This window comes from Cibotium barometz, chromosome 17, assembly GCF_041138505.1.
Source record: "Cibotium barometz isolate CiBa-2024 chromosome 17, ASM4113850v1, whole genome shotgun sequence".
NCBI classification, from domain to species: Eukaryota; Viridiplantae; Streptophyta; class Polypodiopsida; order Cyatheales; family Cibotiaceae; genus Cibotium; species Cibotium barometz.
Genome location: NC_141062.1, coordinates 10,945,747 through 10,966,556, shown reverse-complemented (window position 1 = coordinate 10,966,556; position 20,810 = coordinate 10,945,747). Strand labels below are relative to the sequence as shown.

The 20,810-nt window shown below is 44.7% G+C and overlaps 1 protein-coding gene across 1 annotated transcript in view; it reads left to right on the top strand.

The window, feature by feature from the left end:
• LOC147629667 (GTP-binding protein-like protein) overlaps positions 1-19,803 on the top strand; it is a 30,238-nt gene extending 10,435 nt beyond the window's left edge. Inside the window, exons 4-11 of the mRNA XM_086811180.1 lie at positions 17,468-17,578; positions 17,842-17,904; positions 18,057-18,311; positions 18,414-18,560; positions 18,683-18,710; positions 18,804-18,874; positions 19,209-19,268; positions 19,368-19,803. Coding sequence (XP_086667306.1) covers positions 17,468-17,578; positions 17,842-17,904; positions 18,057-18,311; positions 18,414-18,560; positions 18,683-18,710; positions 18,804-18,874; positions 19,209-19,268; positions 19,368-19,436 — 804 coding nt within the window. The 3' untranslated portion in view covers positions 19,437-19,803. The remainder of the gene's footprint in view (positions 1-17,467; positions 17,579-17,841; positions 17,905-18,056; positions 18,312-18,413; positions 18,561-18,682; positions 18,711-18,803; positions 18,875-19,208; positions 19,269-19,367) is intronic.
• The last annotated feature ends 1,007 nt before the right edge of the window (positions 19,804-20,810 follow it).

Below are 20,810 nucleotides of genomic sequence, written 5' to 3'. Positions count from 1 at the left end.
GAATACATGGAAACATCAGTTTGAAGCTTATAGTCTGTAGTCTTTGAATCACAAATAAAAAAAACCATATAATTATCCATCATCAATGTCAAACCATACATGACACTGTCACACTACATAGGTTAAAACTTATAAGTTTGAAGTGTTCATGTCACATCAATGATCATACATGAATCATGATGAATCAATAGTCATGGCCCAATTCCCATAAACAATACATAATAAATCATGATAAGCCACATGGCTCGTGGACAATGGCTCAGGCTCTCGACTCTCAGTCCAGCTAGTCCTGCAATTTCTCAATCTCCACATCCTCATCATCGTCAGACTCAGACTCATTGTGAGAATCTGAATCGGATGTGGAGGAAGGCTCAGCTACTGCACTCGCCTCACCTGCTGCATTGGAACTAGTACCTGCTCTGCTGTAGATGAATGTGCACGACTAACACGTGCAGGTGCAATGATCTCCTTATATAGCATGGCATAAATGTCACGCTCCTCTCGAGGAATCTCTGGGACTTCTTTCACGTTCTCAATGTCGATTTTATCAACATTGACTTGGCGAGGCTCATGGGATTGCCTACCTGCTCAATTAGGCGGAGGTTACAATGACAAAATACCAACCGCTCTAATTGAGCAGTGGACAACCGATTCCTCTTCTTTGTATGGAAGAGCGCCCAAGTGCTCCAATTCCTCTCACAAGGACCCGAGCTACAATCCTGTGATAGGACTCGAATGGCGAGGGATTTCTGTCATAATTCATGCAACAAAAGAAGTTGAAGCCCTTGTTAGTAATAACTTATAAGTATACTACAAGTGGATTCTTATACAAGATTCAAGAACCAAGAGTCAAGACTCACCAAGTGAGGGGTGCTGATGCCATATTTCTCCCACCATGACTTGGCTGTAGTTGTGTCTTCCGCATTTTGGCCGTCATTGAACCAAATTTAAAGCTACCATTTCGGAAAATAAGTAGCTCATCCTCCAGCTACCTTAGCAGGTCCACATCCCCTCCTGTGTATCTTTGGATGTACTACTGCCATCCATCCTCAAGCTCCTCATTATTGTATTGCACCTCATTTTTCCAAAGAGGATGCAATATGTGAGCAACTGCAGGGATTGGTCTATGAAACCAATCCCATCGTGTGTTCCACACGGCTCGGATGTCCTGAACCCTAAAAAACAGCCATGAAATGTATCCAGTATAATGTCATAAACATGATATTATACAAGATTGAAGAATCAAAGAGACTAAGAGTGCATGCATAATGCAGCATACCTCTCTGCTGATAAGACAGTGCAACAGTTCAAAGCGTCACCAATTCTATCCATGAACTCGTATAGGAGTCCCAGAGTGCTGCCCTCCATGTCCGTGATGCAAAGAACACTTAAATAGGCTGAATGGCCTTTATGAGAGCTTTAGCCTCTTGCCACCAAGTGTCTCCCATGACAACATGTACAAATGCAATGGCCTTGGGACTAGCACGATCATCCCAAGCCATCCATTCCCTGGAAACCACTGTGCGTAGGAGTCCATGGCGGACTCTCACCAGCCTCTCAACCACAATGAATGTGTATGCAAATCTAGTGGTAGAAGGTTTGAGAAGCTCTAAGTCACTATGTGCCCGATACATAGCAAGCACCTTTGGCCTCTGTCACAAACTTTACCGTCATGCAAGAGGTCTCAAAGATGTCTGACACCCAACCTATCTTTGCCACATCCTCGATGAGGAGGTCCAAGCTATGAGCAGCACATGGAGTCCAAAGAATGGCAGGAAACTCCTCCTCAAGCATCCTTCCCATGGAGACATAGTTTGAGTCATTATCAGTGATCACTTGCACTATATTCTGTGGCCCAATCTCCATGACAGCCTCTCGAATGTGTCGCCAAATGTACTCACCTGTCACCACTGTGCTTGCCATGGATGCATCTATGGCACGCAAGAACATTGTGCCCTTCCATGATGAGACGAGGATGTTATAAACATTCCTTTTTCTAACATCTGACCATCCATCACATAGAAGAGTGCATCCATATTTTTTCCATGTTTCCTTGAGAGGCTCTATCTCCATCTCCACAGCTTCTCTCCCTTCTGAGCTCCCGTGTGCACAAGGCCGCATAAGAGGGTCCCTCCCACTCACATCCTATGCGGCTGATTGCCCTCATGGCCTTTTTCCATTGTGCGGTGTGCACAAGCACATTGTATGAAGAGCTTTGTCAGCTCTCGGGTGGCCTCTTGCTTTGCCTGCATTTATAGACTGGCTTTGATGCTCCCTCTTTGCAAGGCCTTGGCAATGGGGATGGGAGTCCTTTGTGCCCGCACCTTCTGAAACCTTTTGCTTCTTGGATACACTTGTACCACTTGTAGCTGACACATCCACATCTTCCTCCTCATCTTCATTCCTCTCCTTTTCTGTCGGTAACTTCATTTGGCCTAATAATTTGGCTCTCTTCCACTCTTGTAACGATGCCTTGATAGCATCCGGCACAAGTGGACAAGAGCTAACTCCCTTCCCTGCTAAACTTGTGAAATGGGCCTTCACCCGGTCTATGCTGCCACTGGACTACAAGCCACAATATTTGTCACGATTGTGACTAACTCTCTTAAACTCTCCTTAATTACTCCTTAATCCCTTATTAACTGAAAGGACACCTGTGAAGGGTCACACCCTTACACATGGGTCACTATCAAAGGACATGTCTATTCATTAGAAGGCACACCCCTAAGTCCAAAGGACATAACCGTTGACTCAAGAGCCACACCCCTTCCCAGGGATGTGTCTCTTCACTTGTACCTTTTCGGCCTCTATTTAAGAAAGGCCCCTGTCTCAATGCAAACATCTCAATCTTTCTATCAGCATTTGTCTTATGTTTGTTAATTAAGTCTTAATCATGTTAATAAAGCTATAAAAGCTTTACAGTGGTATCAGAGCAAACTTTTTTCCACCCTGTGAGATGCCCAAACCCAAACCCTAACCCTAAAATCAGTCCAAACCCTAACCCTAAAATCAGCCCGCCCAAACCCTAAAATTGGGTGTAGCAAGTGTTGAATGGAAGAGCAGGAGAGAATGCCCCATTTAATTTTACCCAATTTTGCTAATTTTGCTTGATTAAGCATTTTTTTCCAATTTTCTCAAAAAAAAAAAAAAAACGATGGGAAGCAGAGACTCACACCAGGGTTCCATCGAAGTGCTTGTAGGCTGCCTGTACCCTACTGGAGGTGTTGAGCGCATCCTTTTGTGCTGAATCTCTCTCCAAGCAAGGGGCGCCACCCTTCGTTCTCTACGGCCATGACTCTTCACGTTTTTTTTTAAACGTGACGTTTCACAAAAAAAATAAAAAAACAAGCCTTATGATTTAAGGCTTATACTTAAGCCTTTTAATACACGTGGCTTCCACCAGCCACGTGAAGCAGCCGGCAGCTTGCACCCAACGGCCACCCGCCAGCGAAGGGCAACCCGCCAGCGCAAGGAAACCCAGCCGCCGACGCGCGCGCACACACACAAAAAAAAAAGAGAAGGAGAACCCGACGGCCAGCTAGCAACCAGCGCATTAAAAAAAAAAAAAGAGAGAACCCAATGGCCAGCCTTCAGCGCATCTTAAAAAAAAAAAAAAAGGAAGCGAATACAACGGCCAGCCGACGAGCGCCTTTTCAAAAAAAAAAACCCATACACTTACCTTACGGGTTCCTACGAAATGGTGCCTGCTTTGGTCTTTTGCGCGCCAACTTGCTGCCGCCTTCCTTCCTCGAAAGCAGCCTTCTTCATTGCTAGGCTCTTGCGGTCTATGATGGTGTTTTCCGTGGCTTGACGGCTACGACCTTGGTGCTTCTTCTCCAGCAATACTATGGCAACCTCCTTCAGGTGTGATTTTTCCATTTTCTTGGGTATACTCATTTCACATAAAGTGGAGTATTAACATATCAGCAACCCGCCATTTCATTCCTTTGCGGGCTCTCCACTCCTCCGGGGCCAATACCCTTTTTACGGGATCACGTGGACACACACACTACCCTCTTCTCCGACGGCTTATGGCAGAGGAAACCTATAACTTCAGTTATTTACAGGATACACCCTCTCAGTTTATAGTGCCCTCTCCTACCCGTGTTTCTCCACCAGCCCAGTCCATGTTCCAGTGAGTGTGCCCCCCTTTTTTCAGCCCACTCATTATCGCATACAGATAGCCACACCGACTTCTCACCTCCGAGAATTCAACATGTGGGTGATCCGTGTTCGTACTTCTGCACAGGATCTGGATCATTATTGTTTTATGCTCAGGCGTCATTCTTATTTGGGCACTATCCTCCCCGAGTGTAGCATCATTTTTCATGAATATTGCACCTATTCTGAGGACATTCATCCATCTTCATTCACGGTGTGCCCCTCTACACCGGAGTATACACCCTTGGCACCAGTAGCTGCCCCTACTCTTGTACCTTCTTCTCCAGTAGCAGACTCTCGTGCGAGCCCAGTCCCAGAGGATCGCCCTTACTATATGGGATGGTCTATAGCCGCTTCACCAGTACGTAGCCTCTCCTCTCGAGATTTACAGATGCCGCACCCTCCAGCCGATGGTTCTTACTAGAGCCCAGCGGCGTCATCAACAGCAAACACCCCCAGAGCCTCATCACCCTGAAGCCACTACATCAACATCTCCTCTCATGGCAGAACCTGTTGACATACCAGCTCCTCCGGAATGGCAGTGAGCTTTGCAGCAACTCCAACAGCAGTTCCAACAGCAACTCCAGGAGTCTATGGCATCCTTGGCCTCTCAGATCCAGCAACTTCACACGGATCGCCACTCCTACACAAGTTCCGTACCAGCAGCAAATGTTTCAGCAACAGTACCAGCAGACGAAGACGTCATTCCTTCCGAGGTAGAAAGCGACGATCTTAAAACTCTTTATCGTCCTTTACAAGCCAGTAAAACAAAGAAATTGGAAATTAAACCCCCTGACTCTTACGGTGGTCAGCGCAATAAGCGCATCTTAGACCAATTGCCAAAATCTATAGTTTCGGATCGAGATCCAAAGTTTACAGGACATTTCTAGACTTTGATATTCAAGTCTCTTGGTACAAATTTACTCTTTAGCTCTGCTTATCATCCTTAGACAGATGGACAAACAGAATGAGTGAATCAGATTCTGGAAGAAATGCTACGACATTATGTTCAGTCTCGATTAGCTTCATGGGAAGAATATTTACTGTTGGTAGAATTTGCTTATAATAATTCTTATCATTCAGCTATTGGAATGACACCTTTTCAAGCAGCTTATGGCCATACTTCCCTTGTTCCTGCCAACTTTGTTCTTCAACATAAAGTGGCTTTAGCAGACCACCTCATTTAGGAAATGCAAGATATTCTATTACAGATTAAGGATAAGATGATCAGCGTCCAAGAGCAATATCAACGCACAGCTAATAAGCGTCGTCGTCACATTGAATTTCAAGAAGGAGACTTGGTATTATTATATATTGCCGCTCATCGATACAAGACAGTGAAATCAGTTTTCCCAAAGCTTCGCCCAAGATACTATGGACCCTTTCGTATTATTAAGAAGAACTCATCTCTTAGTTATAAGTTGGAGTTACCACCTTCTTGGGGTAGAATTCATCCAACTTTCCACATTTCTTGGCTCAAGAAGTTTGTGGACGGTGATTCTCCAGTTTTAGATCATTTGGATTATGTTCCAGAAATCGAAGATGAACACATACTCTTAATTCCAGAGATAATTCTTGATGTCAGACAGAAAGTAGCACGACATAAACTCACTACGGAATTTTTGGTTAAATGGAGAGATCTTGATGATTCCGACTCTACTTGGCAAAGTGATGAAGATTACAGGAATATCCAGAACTTCTTCGGGAATTCTTTCAAAGACAACCATCTCTTCTTAGCCGGAGTCTTATTTTAAGTGGGAGGGAATGTCACGATTGTGACTAACTCTCTTAAACTCTCCTTAATTACTCCTTAATTGCTTATTAACTGAAAGGACACTTGTGAAGGGTCACACCCTTACACATGGGTCACAGGGTCACTATCAAAGGACATGTCTATTCATTAGAAGGCACACCCCTAAGTCCAAAGGACATAACCGTTGACTCAAGAGCCACACCCCTTCCCAGGGATGTGTCTCTTCACTTGTACCTTTTCGGCCTCTATTTAAGAAAGGCCCCTGTCTCAATGCAAACATCTCAATCTTTCTATTAGCATTTGTCTTATGTTTGTTAATTAAGTCTTAATCATGTTAATAAAGCTATAAAAGCTTTACAATATTTGCACTGCCATTTGGAAGCACCTCCACCCTTGTAGGAGACCGATTTGATCACATGGGTCCACATATCATCTCTTGTGCGAGGCATTTTGTTAAAGGAGTGTGCTTGCAGAGAAACCCCCAATTTTCAAACCACTTCAATTGGGCAAAGTCTAAGGCAAACATTGGAGGCTTAATGGGGTCTTTGTGAAGAAAACCCCGATTTTGCAGCATCTCCATCTTGCCCCAAATTGGCTAAAATTAGCAAGACATGTAACCCGAGGGAGGAAACGTGGAGGTTTGGGACAGGTCGGGAAGCGCTTGTATTCGCTGTTGACGATGAGGGGAAGGCGGCGCATGGAAACCAGAGAATATATTATCAAAACACTTGCCTGATGTTGACATGGCATTTTGGGAGGAAAGAAAATGTTATAAAACATGTGTGATAGAAACGCGTTTCCCAGAAGGAAACGTTTCCACGTTTCTTTCCTAGCAGGAAACGCGTTTCCTAACTACACTGACCGTTTGAAAGAGGAGACTGAGCTGGACCAAAAAGCTAAAAGCCGCTTTTTCAAAAAGCAGTGCCAAGGCCAAAAAGCAAGGCCCTGAAGCTGAAAATTAAAACAAGAATTTTTGACTAAAGTTGAGTAATATTTTACTATGAAAAAGACCAAAAGCAAAGTAAAAGGCATCACTTTTTGGCAAAAAGCAAGGCTTCCCCAAGTATAAAAGAAGTATGAGTCTCTCTTGAGCATCAAGTTGAAGAAGAACCTCTTCATCGCGTTGCCATATTCATTGATGAAGCATGGAGATCATCTTCTCCATCATCATCTACTTGATCATGAACCAAATCATGGAATTTTTCATCGTTGCCCGGTGATTCAGAGTGCCTCCATCAACTGATGTGCCACGTCATCACCTGTGCGTACGACTGCAGGGACCCGTACAGCTGTACGAAACTGTACGGACTGAATTCAGAAACCCTAAAATTTTCAAAAACCCTAAAACTGCTCTGAAAATCCTAAAAACTGCTTTTTGGAGGTTTTTATCGTGTGAAAATCATTAAAACAGGTTTTATATCAGTTTTCTTGCCAGAAAGAGCTTTTTCATGGTTTTCTTCATCGACAGGGCTGTAGGAGTTGTGGAGATTACTCATGGGATGAGTGAGTGATTCTTGGATTGGATCTGAATTTGGAACTTGGACTTGGACTTGGATATGAATTTGGACTTAGATCTAGACTTGGATATTGGACAAGGCTGTAGGAGTTGTGGAGATTACTCATGGGATGAGTGAGTGATTCTTGGATCTGGATCTGGATCTGGATCTGGAACTTGAACTTGGATATGGACTTGGACTTGGATATGAATTTGGACCTGGATTTGGACTTAGATCTAGACTTGGATATTGGACTTGGATTTGGAATTGATCAATGGATCGGAACTAACTTGATCATTGGATTGGAACTTGGACTTGGATCTAGATTTGGATCTGGAACTTGGACTTGGACTTGGATATGAATTTGGACTTGGACTTGGACTTAGATCTAGACTTGGATATGAACTCGGACTTGGACATTTGATTCATTGGATTCGGATTTGGATACTGGATCTGGTACTAGCCCGGTGAGAGATACTTGTGGGTCATCCCCGTGGTGTGCTCGGCATCAGAGATCTTGTGCCTAGACATCGACATCGACATTGACATCGACTTGGATATCCTACATCGGCATATCTGTTTGTTTTGTATTCAATGATTGTATTGATCTTGGCCAGCGTGCTCGTGGATTGTTCTTGAATAAATTCTTGAAAGGGGCTGGAGCTTGTTTCTCGCGCAGTGTGGTGTATTGTGCAAGATCCCTATTCCCTTCTCTCTCTCCTCCATAGTGGTTGAGTACTTTAGGTACGGTGCGGTATGGTACGTGTACGGTGCGAGTATGTAAAGTACGTATCAAGATAAGTACTTTAAGTACATTCATGTTTTTCACTATATATGTGTGTGTGTGTGTGTAAAATAAGAAATATCTAGCATCCATACAAAAATAGCATGAAAGACGAGAGTAATACTGAAATGAAAACTAATCTATTAACCACTTACTAAAATAATTAAAAAGCGGGCCAAATAACTGTTGTACATTGAACCTCATATTTGGTACTAAGACCTTATCCGTATGAGGTATGGTATGTATGGAGTGGTACGGAAAGTACTAAAGGTACACATCGGATGAGTACGGGTACGGAATGCAACTATGCTCTCCCCTCTCTCTATATCTTTATCTCTTGGACACGTGGTTGAGTCTATCATGGCACGCCCCGTTGGGCTTACACATTCAATCCATAGCTACCAAAGCTGACCTTGCTTGCTAGATTTTTATTTTTATTTTTGAAAATATATACCAATATTAGGAGCTTACCTTGTGAGACGAGGATGAACCAGACCCACAAATTCAGCTTCCGATGAGCATAGTTAGTTCCGTCGAGCTTGTCCTCGTTCGTACTTTGGGGGGGGGGGACCCATATCCATAGCAAAATAACATTGCCACAAGAACACAAAGTACCACTTCAAATCTCAGCACTCCAAGACTTCTCTCCAGCACTTTCCAATGGAATCGACCATGAGAACCGATCAGCCCCCTCTGAAAACTGAGGTAGAAAGGTGCTGGACAGTGGCAAATAGGCCCAATAAAACTCATCGGGAACACCCAACCGAAAGGTAGGGAAGCCGGAGAAGAGGGAGGCCTGTCAAAGCCGCTTGTCGGGCAGCACCACACGCAAACAAAACCAACCTCCACTGCTGTTTTTTTTTTCAGAAAACACAGTCCACTCACCACCAGCTGCTGTGGAAAATGCTTAAAGCAGTAGAAACACAGCCCATTAGACAACACCTTGTTGCCTTGCAGGTGAGTGTAGGGGCAGGAGAACGGCTAGAGAAAAGAAACGCTGATGAGGAGAGGCTCTCAGAGAAGAAAACACCGCCACCAAAAAAAAAAAAACGCAGGAGGAGGGAGGAGGGGGTCACTTGTGAAGCCGCCAGGACCTAGAGTGATGATACCATGTTGGAAACATAGGCGGAAGCATGGACATGAAAAGAGAGAGAGAGAGTTTGCAAACAAGATCACCTTGATATTAGCAAGAGGTTTACAATTGGCAATACTCGCTAGAAGATAGGCGTGTGCAATATGTGATGGGCATGGATGGATACCACAAGAGGGGAGAGGGGCCTTTATATAGGGTAGCCATAAAGCACCACGACCTACATGAAGCCTCACGACTAGCATTAATAAAGAACAACTTAATAAAGTGGCCAACCCTTATATAAGACCTAGTTCTTGCACAACACATGAGATACACATATTTTAACACCTAGTCTCGTCGACGATTCACAAGCTTAAGCGTAAGGCAGATGGTAGCGTCGATCGCTACAAGGTGAGGCTTGTTGCAAAGGGTTATTTATGCTTAGCAGAAAGGCATCGATTATGATGAGACCTCTCCCACTTCTCTTATGACCACCATTAGGTGTATTATTGCCATGGTAGCACATCATGGTTGGAATGTGCATAAGTTGGATATCAAAGCCGTCTTCTTGAACGGTGATTTGCACGAGAAGGTCTATGTATCTCAGCCTTTTGGTTTTGTTCAAAAGGGTCAGGAAGTCAAAGTGTGGAGGTTAGAAAAAGCTTTGTGTGGCCTTAAGTAAGCACCCAGAGCATAGTATGAGAAGATACATGCATACTTGGTTACACATGGATTTTGTAACATTCCAATAGAGAGTACCCTCTATGTTAGGAAGACTAAAGAGGATTTGTTGGTCATTGTCCTATACGATGATGAGATGCTACTCACATGCCCCAATGTTGAGAAGATTTCAGTCTTTAAGGTTGAATTACAAGCCTCTTTTGAGATATCAAATTTGAGCCCGTTGCACTAATATTTTGGGCATTCAGTTTTTATAGCAGGACGATGGGATTGTCATGATGCAATCAAAGTATATACAAAGACTCCTTAAAAGGCTTAACCTTGAGGATTGTAATCTTGTGGCAACACCAATTGATACAGGTGCTAGGCTTAGCATTCAGGATTCTGAAGAGCCTTTTGATCAAACATATATCAGCTGGCTGTTGGATGCTTGATCTATCTATGCAATGCGAGTCTAGACATTAAGTACGAGGTTTCCCGGTTGAGTAGATTTATGCACAGCCTAGATACTAGGCATTGGAAAGTTGTCGAGCAAGTTTCCACTATTTGCAGCACCTTGGATTGTTCTATCTCGTGCGCAAGGGCGTGCCGCGGGGGGGGGGGGGGGGGGGGGGGTAGTAGCTTTTTCTTTCATCTAAGTGATTCATGTATATCATGGTTCAACAAGAAGCAGCCAACAGTGGCCATTGCAAGCTGTGAAGTTGGTATATGGCAACTTTTACAGTAGCTGTTGAGTGTGTATGGCTTCTTTTCGCAAAGCTTTGGGCTTGTATTGATCAGCCATATGGGCACACTCATGAAGTGTCCTTGGCACATGCTTCATGTGGAGAATGAGTGAGATGTGGGATCTAGGAGCTCCTATTGGGGGCTATAAATTGATGTACATGCAAACGCTCATTGGTGTGATATGCGGAAGCTTCGGAGAAAGATCGGTAACTTCAAAACTCAGAATTCAGCACTCTTTTCGCGACGGAAATTAACGCACAAACTTGAAAGGAGAAGTGCAAAAAATAGAGAGAGAGAGGGAGAGATGGAGAGGACACAGTATTGGGTCCCAATTACCCTCTGTAGGGCCCCCACCATGGATGGTGTATTTGCTTTATTAGAATGATGAGAAAACTGAAAGAAAATACAGCAACCTTGGACCTTTTCTTGGGTGGGAATACCCTGCCCTTGACCTGAATCCTTCACCCCTTTGCGTTAGCAAGCCCTTGGCTGTCTTGGCCCCTTGGTTTGCTTGAGCACTTGGTGAAAAATGAGATGAATGATTGGGATTATGACTTCCACTATTCATACTTCCCATCAGGAGCAGTCGGCCAACTGTATGGGGCAGCCTATACAGACTGCCCAGCCCTGGGATTGTGGACAAAAGATGTGCCCAGCCCTCTTTGTCGAGCCATACCGCTTCATGAGTTCCGCGGTCCTGAAACTTCGTGAGGAACTGTCGTAGTCTTCGGCATGAGCCATGCTTGAAACGGTGCAGAAGGATCTGTTCTGGAACCATTACTTCTGCTTCATCAACAAAGTCTGGTTCCGCTTCGTCTTTGACCTCTGAAGGGGGTGGACCTGCATATGGCTGACATGAAATACATCGTGCATAGTCCAACTCGGAGGTAGCTTTAATTGCATAGACACCTCATTAATCTTTTTCCGGATGGGAAATGGTCCGAAGCTCCTGAAAGACAACTTTGGGCATTGCTTGCCCACCTATTTCAGTCTTTGCTTCATAATCCGAAGATAAACCCAATCTCCTTCCGAAAACTTCATATTCCTTCGGTCTTTATTGGCTTGTCGAGTGTAGGCCTCTTGTGCTTTAGCCAATCTGTCCTTTACTGACTCTAAAATCTCCTGGTAAGACTCCGTCACTCTGTTCGCCTCCGGTACTGAAGACGAAGTCCTGGTTAACAACGACTGGAAACGTCTTCCAAACGCTGCCTCATATGGAGTCCTGCCAATAGCTGAAGAAAAAGAGTCATTCAAAACAGCTTGAACTAAAGGCAAAAACGGTTCCCACTTACCTTGCTGATCGTGGACATAACACTTCAGCACATCAAAGGCCAACTGGTTGTATATCTCTGTCTGGCCGTTTGTCTGTGGGTGGAATGCACTGGAAAAATTCAGCTTAGTACCAAAATTATCAAACAATGCCCTCCAAAAATGACTGGTAAACTTGGCATCTCGGTTTGACACTAAGGTTCTAGGAATCCCGCCAATCGGGTACCAATGCCGAATGAATAACTGGGCAACATCCTCGGCGGTTACATTGGCTCTGCAACGAATAAGCATAACAAATTTGCAAAACCTATCAACAATAGTTAAGCACTGCGTATTACACTTACTCGGGCTGGGAGGCAGATTTGTGACAAAGTCCATCGAAATGTCCTGGAAAGGACCCTCAGGAATTGGCAAGGGCTGTAACAATCCTCTTTCCACGAGGAGCTTTCACCTTTTGACAAATGTCACAGCGTTGTACATATGTAAACACATCATGCCTCATCTTTGGTCAATAGTATTGCCGTTCTAATTTCTCGAGAGTCGAGTTCATGCCTCTATGACCACCTGTAATGGCATCATGGGCATCATGGAGAAGAGCTGTCCTGAATGACTTCATGACACATAGTCGGCCTTTGTAGAAAAGCCAACCATCGTGTATCAGAAAATGGCATGGTCTTGTGGCGTCCAATGCTTGTTCCCACTGAGTACCGAATTCCTCGGAATCCGCGTACGTGTGCTTCATGTCCTCTAGTCCTGTACCAATAAGGTCAACTCTAGTGGTCTGAATCGTAGATACTTGTCCCTTCCTGCTCAAAGCATCGGCCATTGGATTGGCCTTTCCTGGAAGGTACTCAATCATACCACCGAACTGCTGGAATATCTGACTCCAGCGGTGTTGTCGATCACTCCACTGTGCACTTGGCATAATCTGAATCCAGCGCAATGCCTGATGGTCAGCCTCGAAGTCACGGCCATACAGGAAATGTTTCCAATGTTTCAAGGCCTGTATCATTGCTAGGAGTTCACGATCATTGACTGGGTAGTTCTTTTCGGCGGGCAGTAACTTACGAGACATGTAAGCTACTGGATGACCATTCTGTTGCAATACCCCTCCAATTGCGATGTTACTCGCATCGGTGATCACTTGAAATGGTTCGTCCCACGAGGCAAGGGCTAAACAAGGCGCTGTTGATAAAGCCACCTTGAGGTTCTGGAATGCCCGCTCGTGGAGTCATTTGAATCTTTTGCCTTCTTGTTTTCACTCCCTTTAGCAGATCGGTGAGAGATCCGAAAACTTGTCGATGTGGGTGGAATATGCTTGGCATATACCCACAAATGATCTAATATCATAAGCTGTCTGAGGTACTTCCCAGTTAACAATCTCGGCTACTTTAGCCGGATCAAGTCGAATGCCTTCAGCACTAATTATATATCCCAAGTAATGCACCTGGAACAGATAAAATTTTGACTTCTTTTCATTGACATAGAGCTCGTTGCTTTCCAGCAACTTAAGGACTTTCTCCACATCAATGTCATGCTGCTCAACTGTAGCTGAAAATATGAGTACGTCGTCCAGAAATATGAATACACACACTCCAATGATCTCCCAGAAAACACGCATCATCATGCGGTTAAATGTAGCTGGGGCGTTCGTCAAACCAAATGGCATGACCACAAATTCATAGTGGGCCTGTTCTGTACGGAAGGCTGTCTTGGGGATGTCCCCCTCTACAATCCGTACCTGGTGGTACCCACTCTTTAAATCCAGTTTTGAGAACACCTTTTCTCCATTCAGCCTCTCGAGAATATAGACAATTCGAGGCATCGGGAATCTGCTCTTGATAGTCAGCTTGTTGAGTGCACGATAATCGACACACAAACGGGACGACCCATCCTTTTTCTTGACAAATAAGATCGGTGCTGCAAAAGGCGACACACTGGGACGGATGAAGCTAGCTTGCAACAATTCTTGGAGTTGGCGGTCCAACTCCGATTCCATAGCCTTGGAAAGGCGATACGGAAACTTGCTCGGGGGTTCCGAGCCTGGGAGGAGGTCAATCCTGTGATCCTCCAGTCTGGACGGGGGGAGCTGGGGAGGGAGGCGGTCCCGAAGAAAAATCTTCTGGAACTTTTCATGGAGAACCGAGTACTTCTCGGAAGCACTGGCCACTGTCTGGGCTGTCTGGATGTAAATCATCACACACTGTGCGCCTTTCCTGACTGCTCGCTTAGCCTGCAAGTGGCTTATGAGCGGAAAGTTCGGAATACCTGGCTCACACTTAATGGTCACCGGGTGTTTGACACATTCCGATTGATCTAGAACGTGTGCTTGTCCCACTTGACATCAGGAAGAAACTTGTGAAACCATTGGATACCCAAAATTAAGTCTGCTCCTACAAGAGGGGCAACCATACAGTCACGCACAAACTCTATGCCCTGAATCACCAACTTAGCACCTAGAGCTTCATACTTGACGCTCGTTGTTATACCTGTGCTAAAACCCTCAACCTATTTGTCCACCGGAGCCATCTTGAAATGGGCACGCCTAGCGGCCTGTTCCGTGACCACATCCTCTGTGCTGCTGCTGTCAAACAAGACAACGGCTCTCTGGCCACCTATGTAGCCAAAGGACTTGAGCAATTCGTTGCGTTCATACTCCTGGTCATGGGCGCCCTTCTGCTTATCTTCGAGCTCCCGGCTAATAATTGCTCCAACTGAAGCACCGGGATTTGAAGAACTACGGGTAGCCACTGGGGTTTGTGTGGGAGCTGAGCTCACCACGGAAGCTGTGGAGGCGGCGGCGGCCTTTGGAGGCTTCTTCGGACAATCCTGAGAAGTATGTCCTTTTGTATGACAAAAGAAACATCTACCCTCCTCCTTGTACTAAGAAATCTCCTCAGCACTCAACTTGCCACCTGTCTTGCTTGCCTCCGCTTTCTGGTCTGGAGTAAAGCTTAGACGCATTGTTCGAGTTCTTGGAGCCAGAGGCTCCCAGGCTCTGTCCTGGGGAAGACCCCGTCTGGTTTTGGCTTTTGCCCCCCAGGTGTTAGCCCTGGGAGAAGCCGGCTGGGAAGTCTTGGGCTTGCCACCATTGTGTTGCATTTCTGCACTCTGCGCAAGCGAGAGTGCGTCCTCAAAGGTGGCTGGCCTAAACATACGCACCTCCCATTGGATTTGCGTGTCCAGGCCATACAAAAACTGCCCTTTCTTGTCCGTATCAGATAAGCCTAATTGCAGACATAAGGTCGAAATTTTATTGGCAAACTGAAGGACTGGTTGCGCGTTCTGACGCGCTCCCCTGAACTCGTCTTTGAGTCGCTCAAGGTAGTGGGGCAGTAGAAACCGTTGCTTAAGGTCGCGGGGTCCCACACATAAGCTGCCATACCTGCTCTGGTGTGGGCATGAGCCCACTGAGTCCACCAAGGAATGGCCTCACCTTCCAAGTACCAACTGGCTAAGATCACTCTGTCAGTATCTGTTTTCCTCACTACGGCAAAGCAAGCTTCAAATTGATGTAACCATGAATAAAGAGTTGTGGGATCGAGTTTACCATTATACTTACTGAAATTCATTTTCGGGAAAATGATTCGAGGGCGCCGCCAGTGTCAATCTGGTGTCCAAAGCTTTGAGGTAACGCTCGTGTTCCACGCGTCGCTTGGCGTCGTCTTCTCGTTGTCGGATCTCCAATGCATGCATGTGCAACTCAAGCAAGGAGCTTGGCTGTGGCTGTGACCCCGCGAGAGGGTCCCTGTGACGAGGATCTGGAATCTGGGATACGGAAGGAGAAGGAGGAGGAGATGGAAAACGTGACGATGGAGAGCGGGTACGCTCATCGAGAGCCAAGATCCGCGCCTTCTGTTGCTCACCCAACTTGGCTGTCTGTTCTGCGAGTGCTCGCATCATCTGCTGGAACATGTCTGTGACACTCAAGCCTGGTGCCCTAGCTGGGCTGCTTGGTGCACTCTGGTCCCATGGTTCTGGGTCTCTCTCGTCGCCGAAACTCGCCATAGCAAGAAAATGCAATTCCTTTCCGGAACGCAATCTGACCATCCACTATCTGTGTGGGAGACTTCCGGAGGCTAAAAACCAACCGTCCTTCAAGGGACAGGAGTCACTCCGAAAGGGGTAGTTCACTAGCGTCTAAAAACCAACCACACGAGCGAGAAATTTTTTTTGGTTTTCTTTGCTGAATCTTTGTACTTGAAGTAGGCTCTGATACCACTGTGATATGCGGAAGCTTCGGAGAAAGATCGGTAACTTCAAAACTCAGAATTCAGCACTCTTTTCGCGACGGAAATTAACGCACAAACTTGAAAGGAGAAGTGCAGAAAATAGAGAGAGAGAGGGAGAGATGGAGAGGACACAGTATTGGGTCCCAATTACCCTCTGTAGGGCCCCCACCACAGATGGTGTATTTGCTTTATTAGAATGATGAGAAAACTGAAAGAAAATACAGCAACCTTGGACCTTTTCTTGGCTAGGAATACCCTGCCCTTGACCTGAATCCTTCACCCCTTTGCGTTAGCAAGCCCTTGGGTGTCTTGGCCCCTTGGTTTGCTTGAGCACTTGGTGAAAAATGAGATGAATGATTGGGATTATGGCTTCCACTATTTATACTTCCCATCAGGAGCAGTCGGCCAACTGATAAACAGGCAGCCAGCACCAATGTCCCATGATTGGTGAAAATTCAGCAATAAATGCTGAAGTAAATCCCAAAAATGCTGGAAAAAATCCCATAAAGTCTGCGCATCTCTTCCTGGCTGGCTGGACATCAGGCGCCTGCTTCTGAAGTGGGCACATCTTTTGTCCACAATCCTAGGGCTGGGCAGCCTGTATGGGCTGCCCCATACATGCCCTACAGCCATATAAAGGCTGTAAGCTCCTGGAAATAGCCTTATCTTTGCCCTAGGGCTGTCCTACAGCCCCTCCATGGCTGGTGGGTTCAGCCTAGGCCTTCCTGGCCCTCATGGGGGTGGTTCTACACCATTCCCATGCCCACACTCAGATCCAGGGTAGCCCTATGGGCTGGCCCCTTGTCCTAACCACTATCTACTCAGTGATCTGGCATCCGGTACCATACCAGATACACAGAACCACTGACATCATTCTAGAGGGAGACTCACAGCGCGGACTGGCACTGTTTCATGTGCAGGACAGTGCACACCTGACCTTGGACTCATGTGCAGGACAATGCACACCTGACCTCGGACGACTAAGATGGATCCCTGGCTGACTCGTCCCGGACTGGGCTCACATGGGACCAGTTCACCATCCCAGGTCCTGCACCTTCTGTACAGAAATGTCTACGTGGCATCCAAGTGCGGGATGCACGTGACAATTGGAGGAGGGATCTATCAATCAAGTGCCATGATTTTGAATCTATTACAGTGCTTATTTTACTCAAGCTTATTCCGTAAGTATCTTTATCATTAACCATGGAATGTTGCTTAGTGTTTGATGCACCCTAGCTCTTTAGAAATTCTAGTATAGTGAGTTTTGAGTGAAGGTTAATCTTAATGTTGCAGGTTGTTCGTTGTTTCGAGGATAATGACATAATACATGTAAATGGCAAAGTGGATCCTGAAGCTGACATTGATGTCATCAACCTGGAGCTCGTCTTTGCTGACCTTGCTCAGGTAAGCACTGGTCTATGAATGCACCTGATTTGTATGTTTTTCATTGACATCTTCTAATAGTTAAAAATTTTGAGTTATTTTTCTCCTCGATTATGTTGTTCTTTCCCTTTTCTTTCATGCTCTTGTCAGGATGATTTCTTTGTAGTTCTCGTGTCCATATTTTCAGTTGCACGATCATAGCTTTCTGCTTTCGTATCAGGTGTCATTGAAACCAGTGGAAACCTGATGCTCCTGTTATTCTTTCTGTTATTTGAAGCGCACAGATTGAGAAAAGAATGGAGAGACTGAAAAAGACGAGAGCAAAAGATTCTCAGGCTAAAGCAAAGGTTTGGGAGAATTTAGAGGGCCTTGCAAGTCTTCAATTCAAAAGAACAGTTCTTTCAAGATCGGAAATATAATAGTATGCTTTGATGTCCCCTTCCTGGAGGTCTAAGTTTGTATTGTAAATGCCTTTCCCCCCTCCCTTGTGAAAACACAGGAAGAGATGGAGGTGTCCGCACTTAAAAGGATAAATGATGCATTATTGGATGGAAAACCAGCAAGGTCATTGGAGTTGTCAGAGGAGGAAACAAAGCTTGTGCAACAGCTCTGCCTGTTGACAATGAAACCTGTAATATTTGCAGCAAATGTGGCAGAGAATGATCTGGCCGACCCCTCAAGGAACATCCACGTAGAGAAGGTTGTCAAGCTGGCAACCGCAATGGGGTCGGAGGTAGTTGTAGTGTCTGCACAGGTAGCCTTTCGATTGTCGAAAAATTCAACAAATTTTCCTGGGCAGATTTGTCTTGATCTCCGATTTTTTTTTTCTTTTCTGATCTTCTTAAGGATAATGCAGGTTGAAGCTGAACTAACAGAGCTTGACCCGAGTGAGAGGCAAGATTTTTTAAAGTCTTTGGGAGTCCCAGAGGGGGGTTTAGGATCACTGGTACGGGCCACGTACAATCTGTTGGGTTTGAGAACATACTTTACTAGTGGTGAGAAGGTATTACTTTTTTGCTTTGTCAGCATCAAAAAGACCTTTGCCTTCTGAAGGTTGTTAAATGAGAGATAATATGAGGGTATGTTTTTCCATGATTATGATGCAAATTTGAATGCTTGGGGCAGGAATCAAAAGCCTGGACAATCCGTTCAGGTAAACGTCAGTAGTACAGATTTGATATCACTAGGTCTTGGTGTGTTAGGAAATTTCCGAATTCAGGATTTTAACATCCCATCATCACTGCAGGGATGACTGCACCTCAGGCTGCAGGTGTTATCCATTCAGACTTTGAAAGAGGCTTCATTCGGGCAGAGACAGTATGCCATCTCTCAACTTTTTTTTTTTGGAGTCATTGCTAGTTCTTTAGCGTACAACAAGGAAACTCGTAAGATAGTTATTAGGAAATTTTTCATTCACTGTACACACAATGACAGATCCTTTATTGAAAGTAGAAATTTTACATGTAGCCTATCGAAACCCATGTGTGGGCTTGCATCTAAAAACCAACAAGGTCGTCCAACACTTACCAGCTAGCTGGTTTTAGACACCACCACTTCCTCTTGCTCCATTGACAAACCAACTGGGTGACCTTTGCTTTGAGGAGTTTGCAATCTTTTAAATCTCCATTGAAACTTGTCAATTCTTGTGCAGGTAGCTTACGATGATTTTGTCGCAGCAGGATCCCTCGCAGCTGCCAGGGAAAAAGGACTGGTAATTTGGGCTCCATAATGATTGTTTTCTCAGTATTGTTATGTCTTTAAAGACCTTTTGGCTTATTACCTGCCCATTTGGGTGCTAATTGCTTGACAGCTGAGATCTGAAGGAAAGGACTACGTGGTACAAGAAGGAGATGTGATGCTTTTCCGCTTCAATGTGTAGAAGGTGCCATGCTACAAGTGTATTCACTACTTAAATGAGGTGTAATGCCGATCGAATCAATGCACACCCCCCTGCTTTACAGTTTTGACATTGATTTTTTTCCATCTTTGGATTTGCTGGCAACCCATTGTTGTTGGCTCGTAAATTTTCCATCATGGATGTTTTCCATGATTGATTAAGGACAGCTGCAGATGGAAGGAAATGCCAAACATTCATTGTACCTTTTTTGGCGTAAAAATCAATGGGTATGATGCTGGTCAGGCTCTTGGTTGATATGTAAATATGAGCTTATGAGGTCTACAATAACTTTGGCAGTTGCCTCAATTCAAATTTTATTTAATGCTTCCAATTACAGCGATGCAATCAATTTGAGGTTTTGCTTGTTGAGTTTAAAAAAATGGAGTACCAAGCTTTTGTTGATTTATGGAAATCTGTGTGTGTGACTGCAAATCGTTCAATAGAACCTAGTTGATTGAACTAGATGATCTGTTGATGTCCTTACACAAAGCTGTAACATTTTGGTGTGCCACATGATCACGTTCACTTCTTTGGACAGTGACCATCCCTGTGGAGTCCTTGCCATCACATTTGCACAGGCGTCATTGGCCATTGGGATTAGTGGACAGTATCATGTTCATGAAGATACCTTAAATAGGACGAGTACATGATGAGGGCAGTTGTACAAAAGACAGACCGATGCTTCTTTTAGCAATTCCATTTCTAGCTTTATGAATTTGTTGTATAGACCAAATGTAGAATGCCTTTGCATAAAGCCCTTAAGCTTTTGGTTGTTGACATAAAGCTTATGCATAAGCCTATGTCTATGCATATAGCCCTTATGCTTTTGGTTGTTAATGCATAAGGCGTATGCATAAGCCTTATATACTAATGCATAATCTCTTACCCTTATACATTAGGCCTAATTCCTAAGGGCTTTTGCATAAGCCTTATGTTTCGGGCGTCATACAGAAGGGCTTATGCATTAAGCTCTCTTGTATTTGGTCTCTACAACAAGGGTATATGCATAAGCCATATGAATGGACCTTTATCTACATTATGCATTTGTTGTATAGACTAAATGCATAAAGCTTGCACATATGGTGCTCATGCGTTTGGTTGCTAATGTACAAGGCTTATGCATAAACCTTATATACTAATGCATAAGCTTTAATGCAAAAACTCTTATGCATTAGATCTAATGCATAAGGGTTTTTGCATTTTTTAATCCTTATATACTAATGCACTTGACTTATGCACGAGTCCTTATGCATAAGGAAGAGTTTTTTCTTCAAATCTTATGAAGTGGCCTTTATCTACTACATAAATTAGAAAATTGAAAACCCCAAAGCACATCGAGGATGCCATCCAACAAAG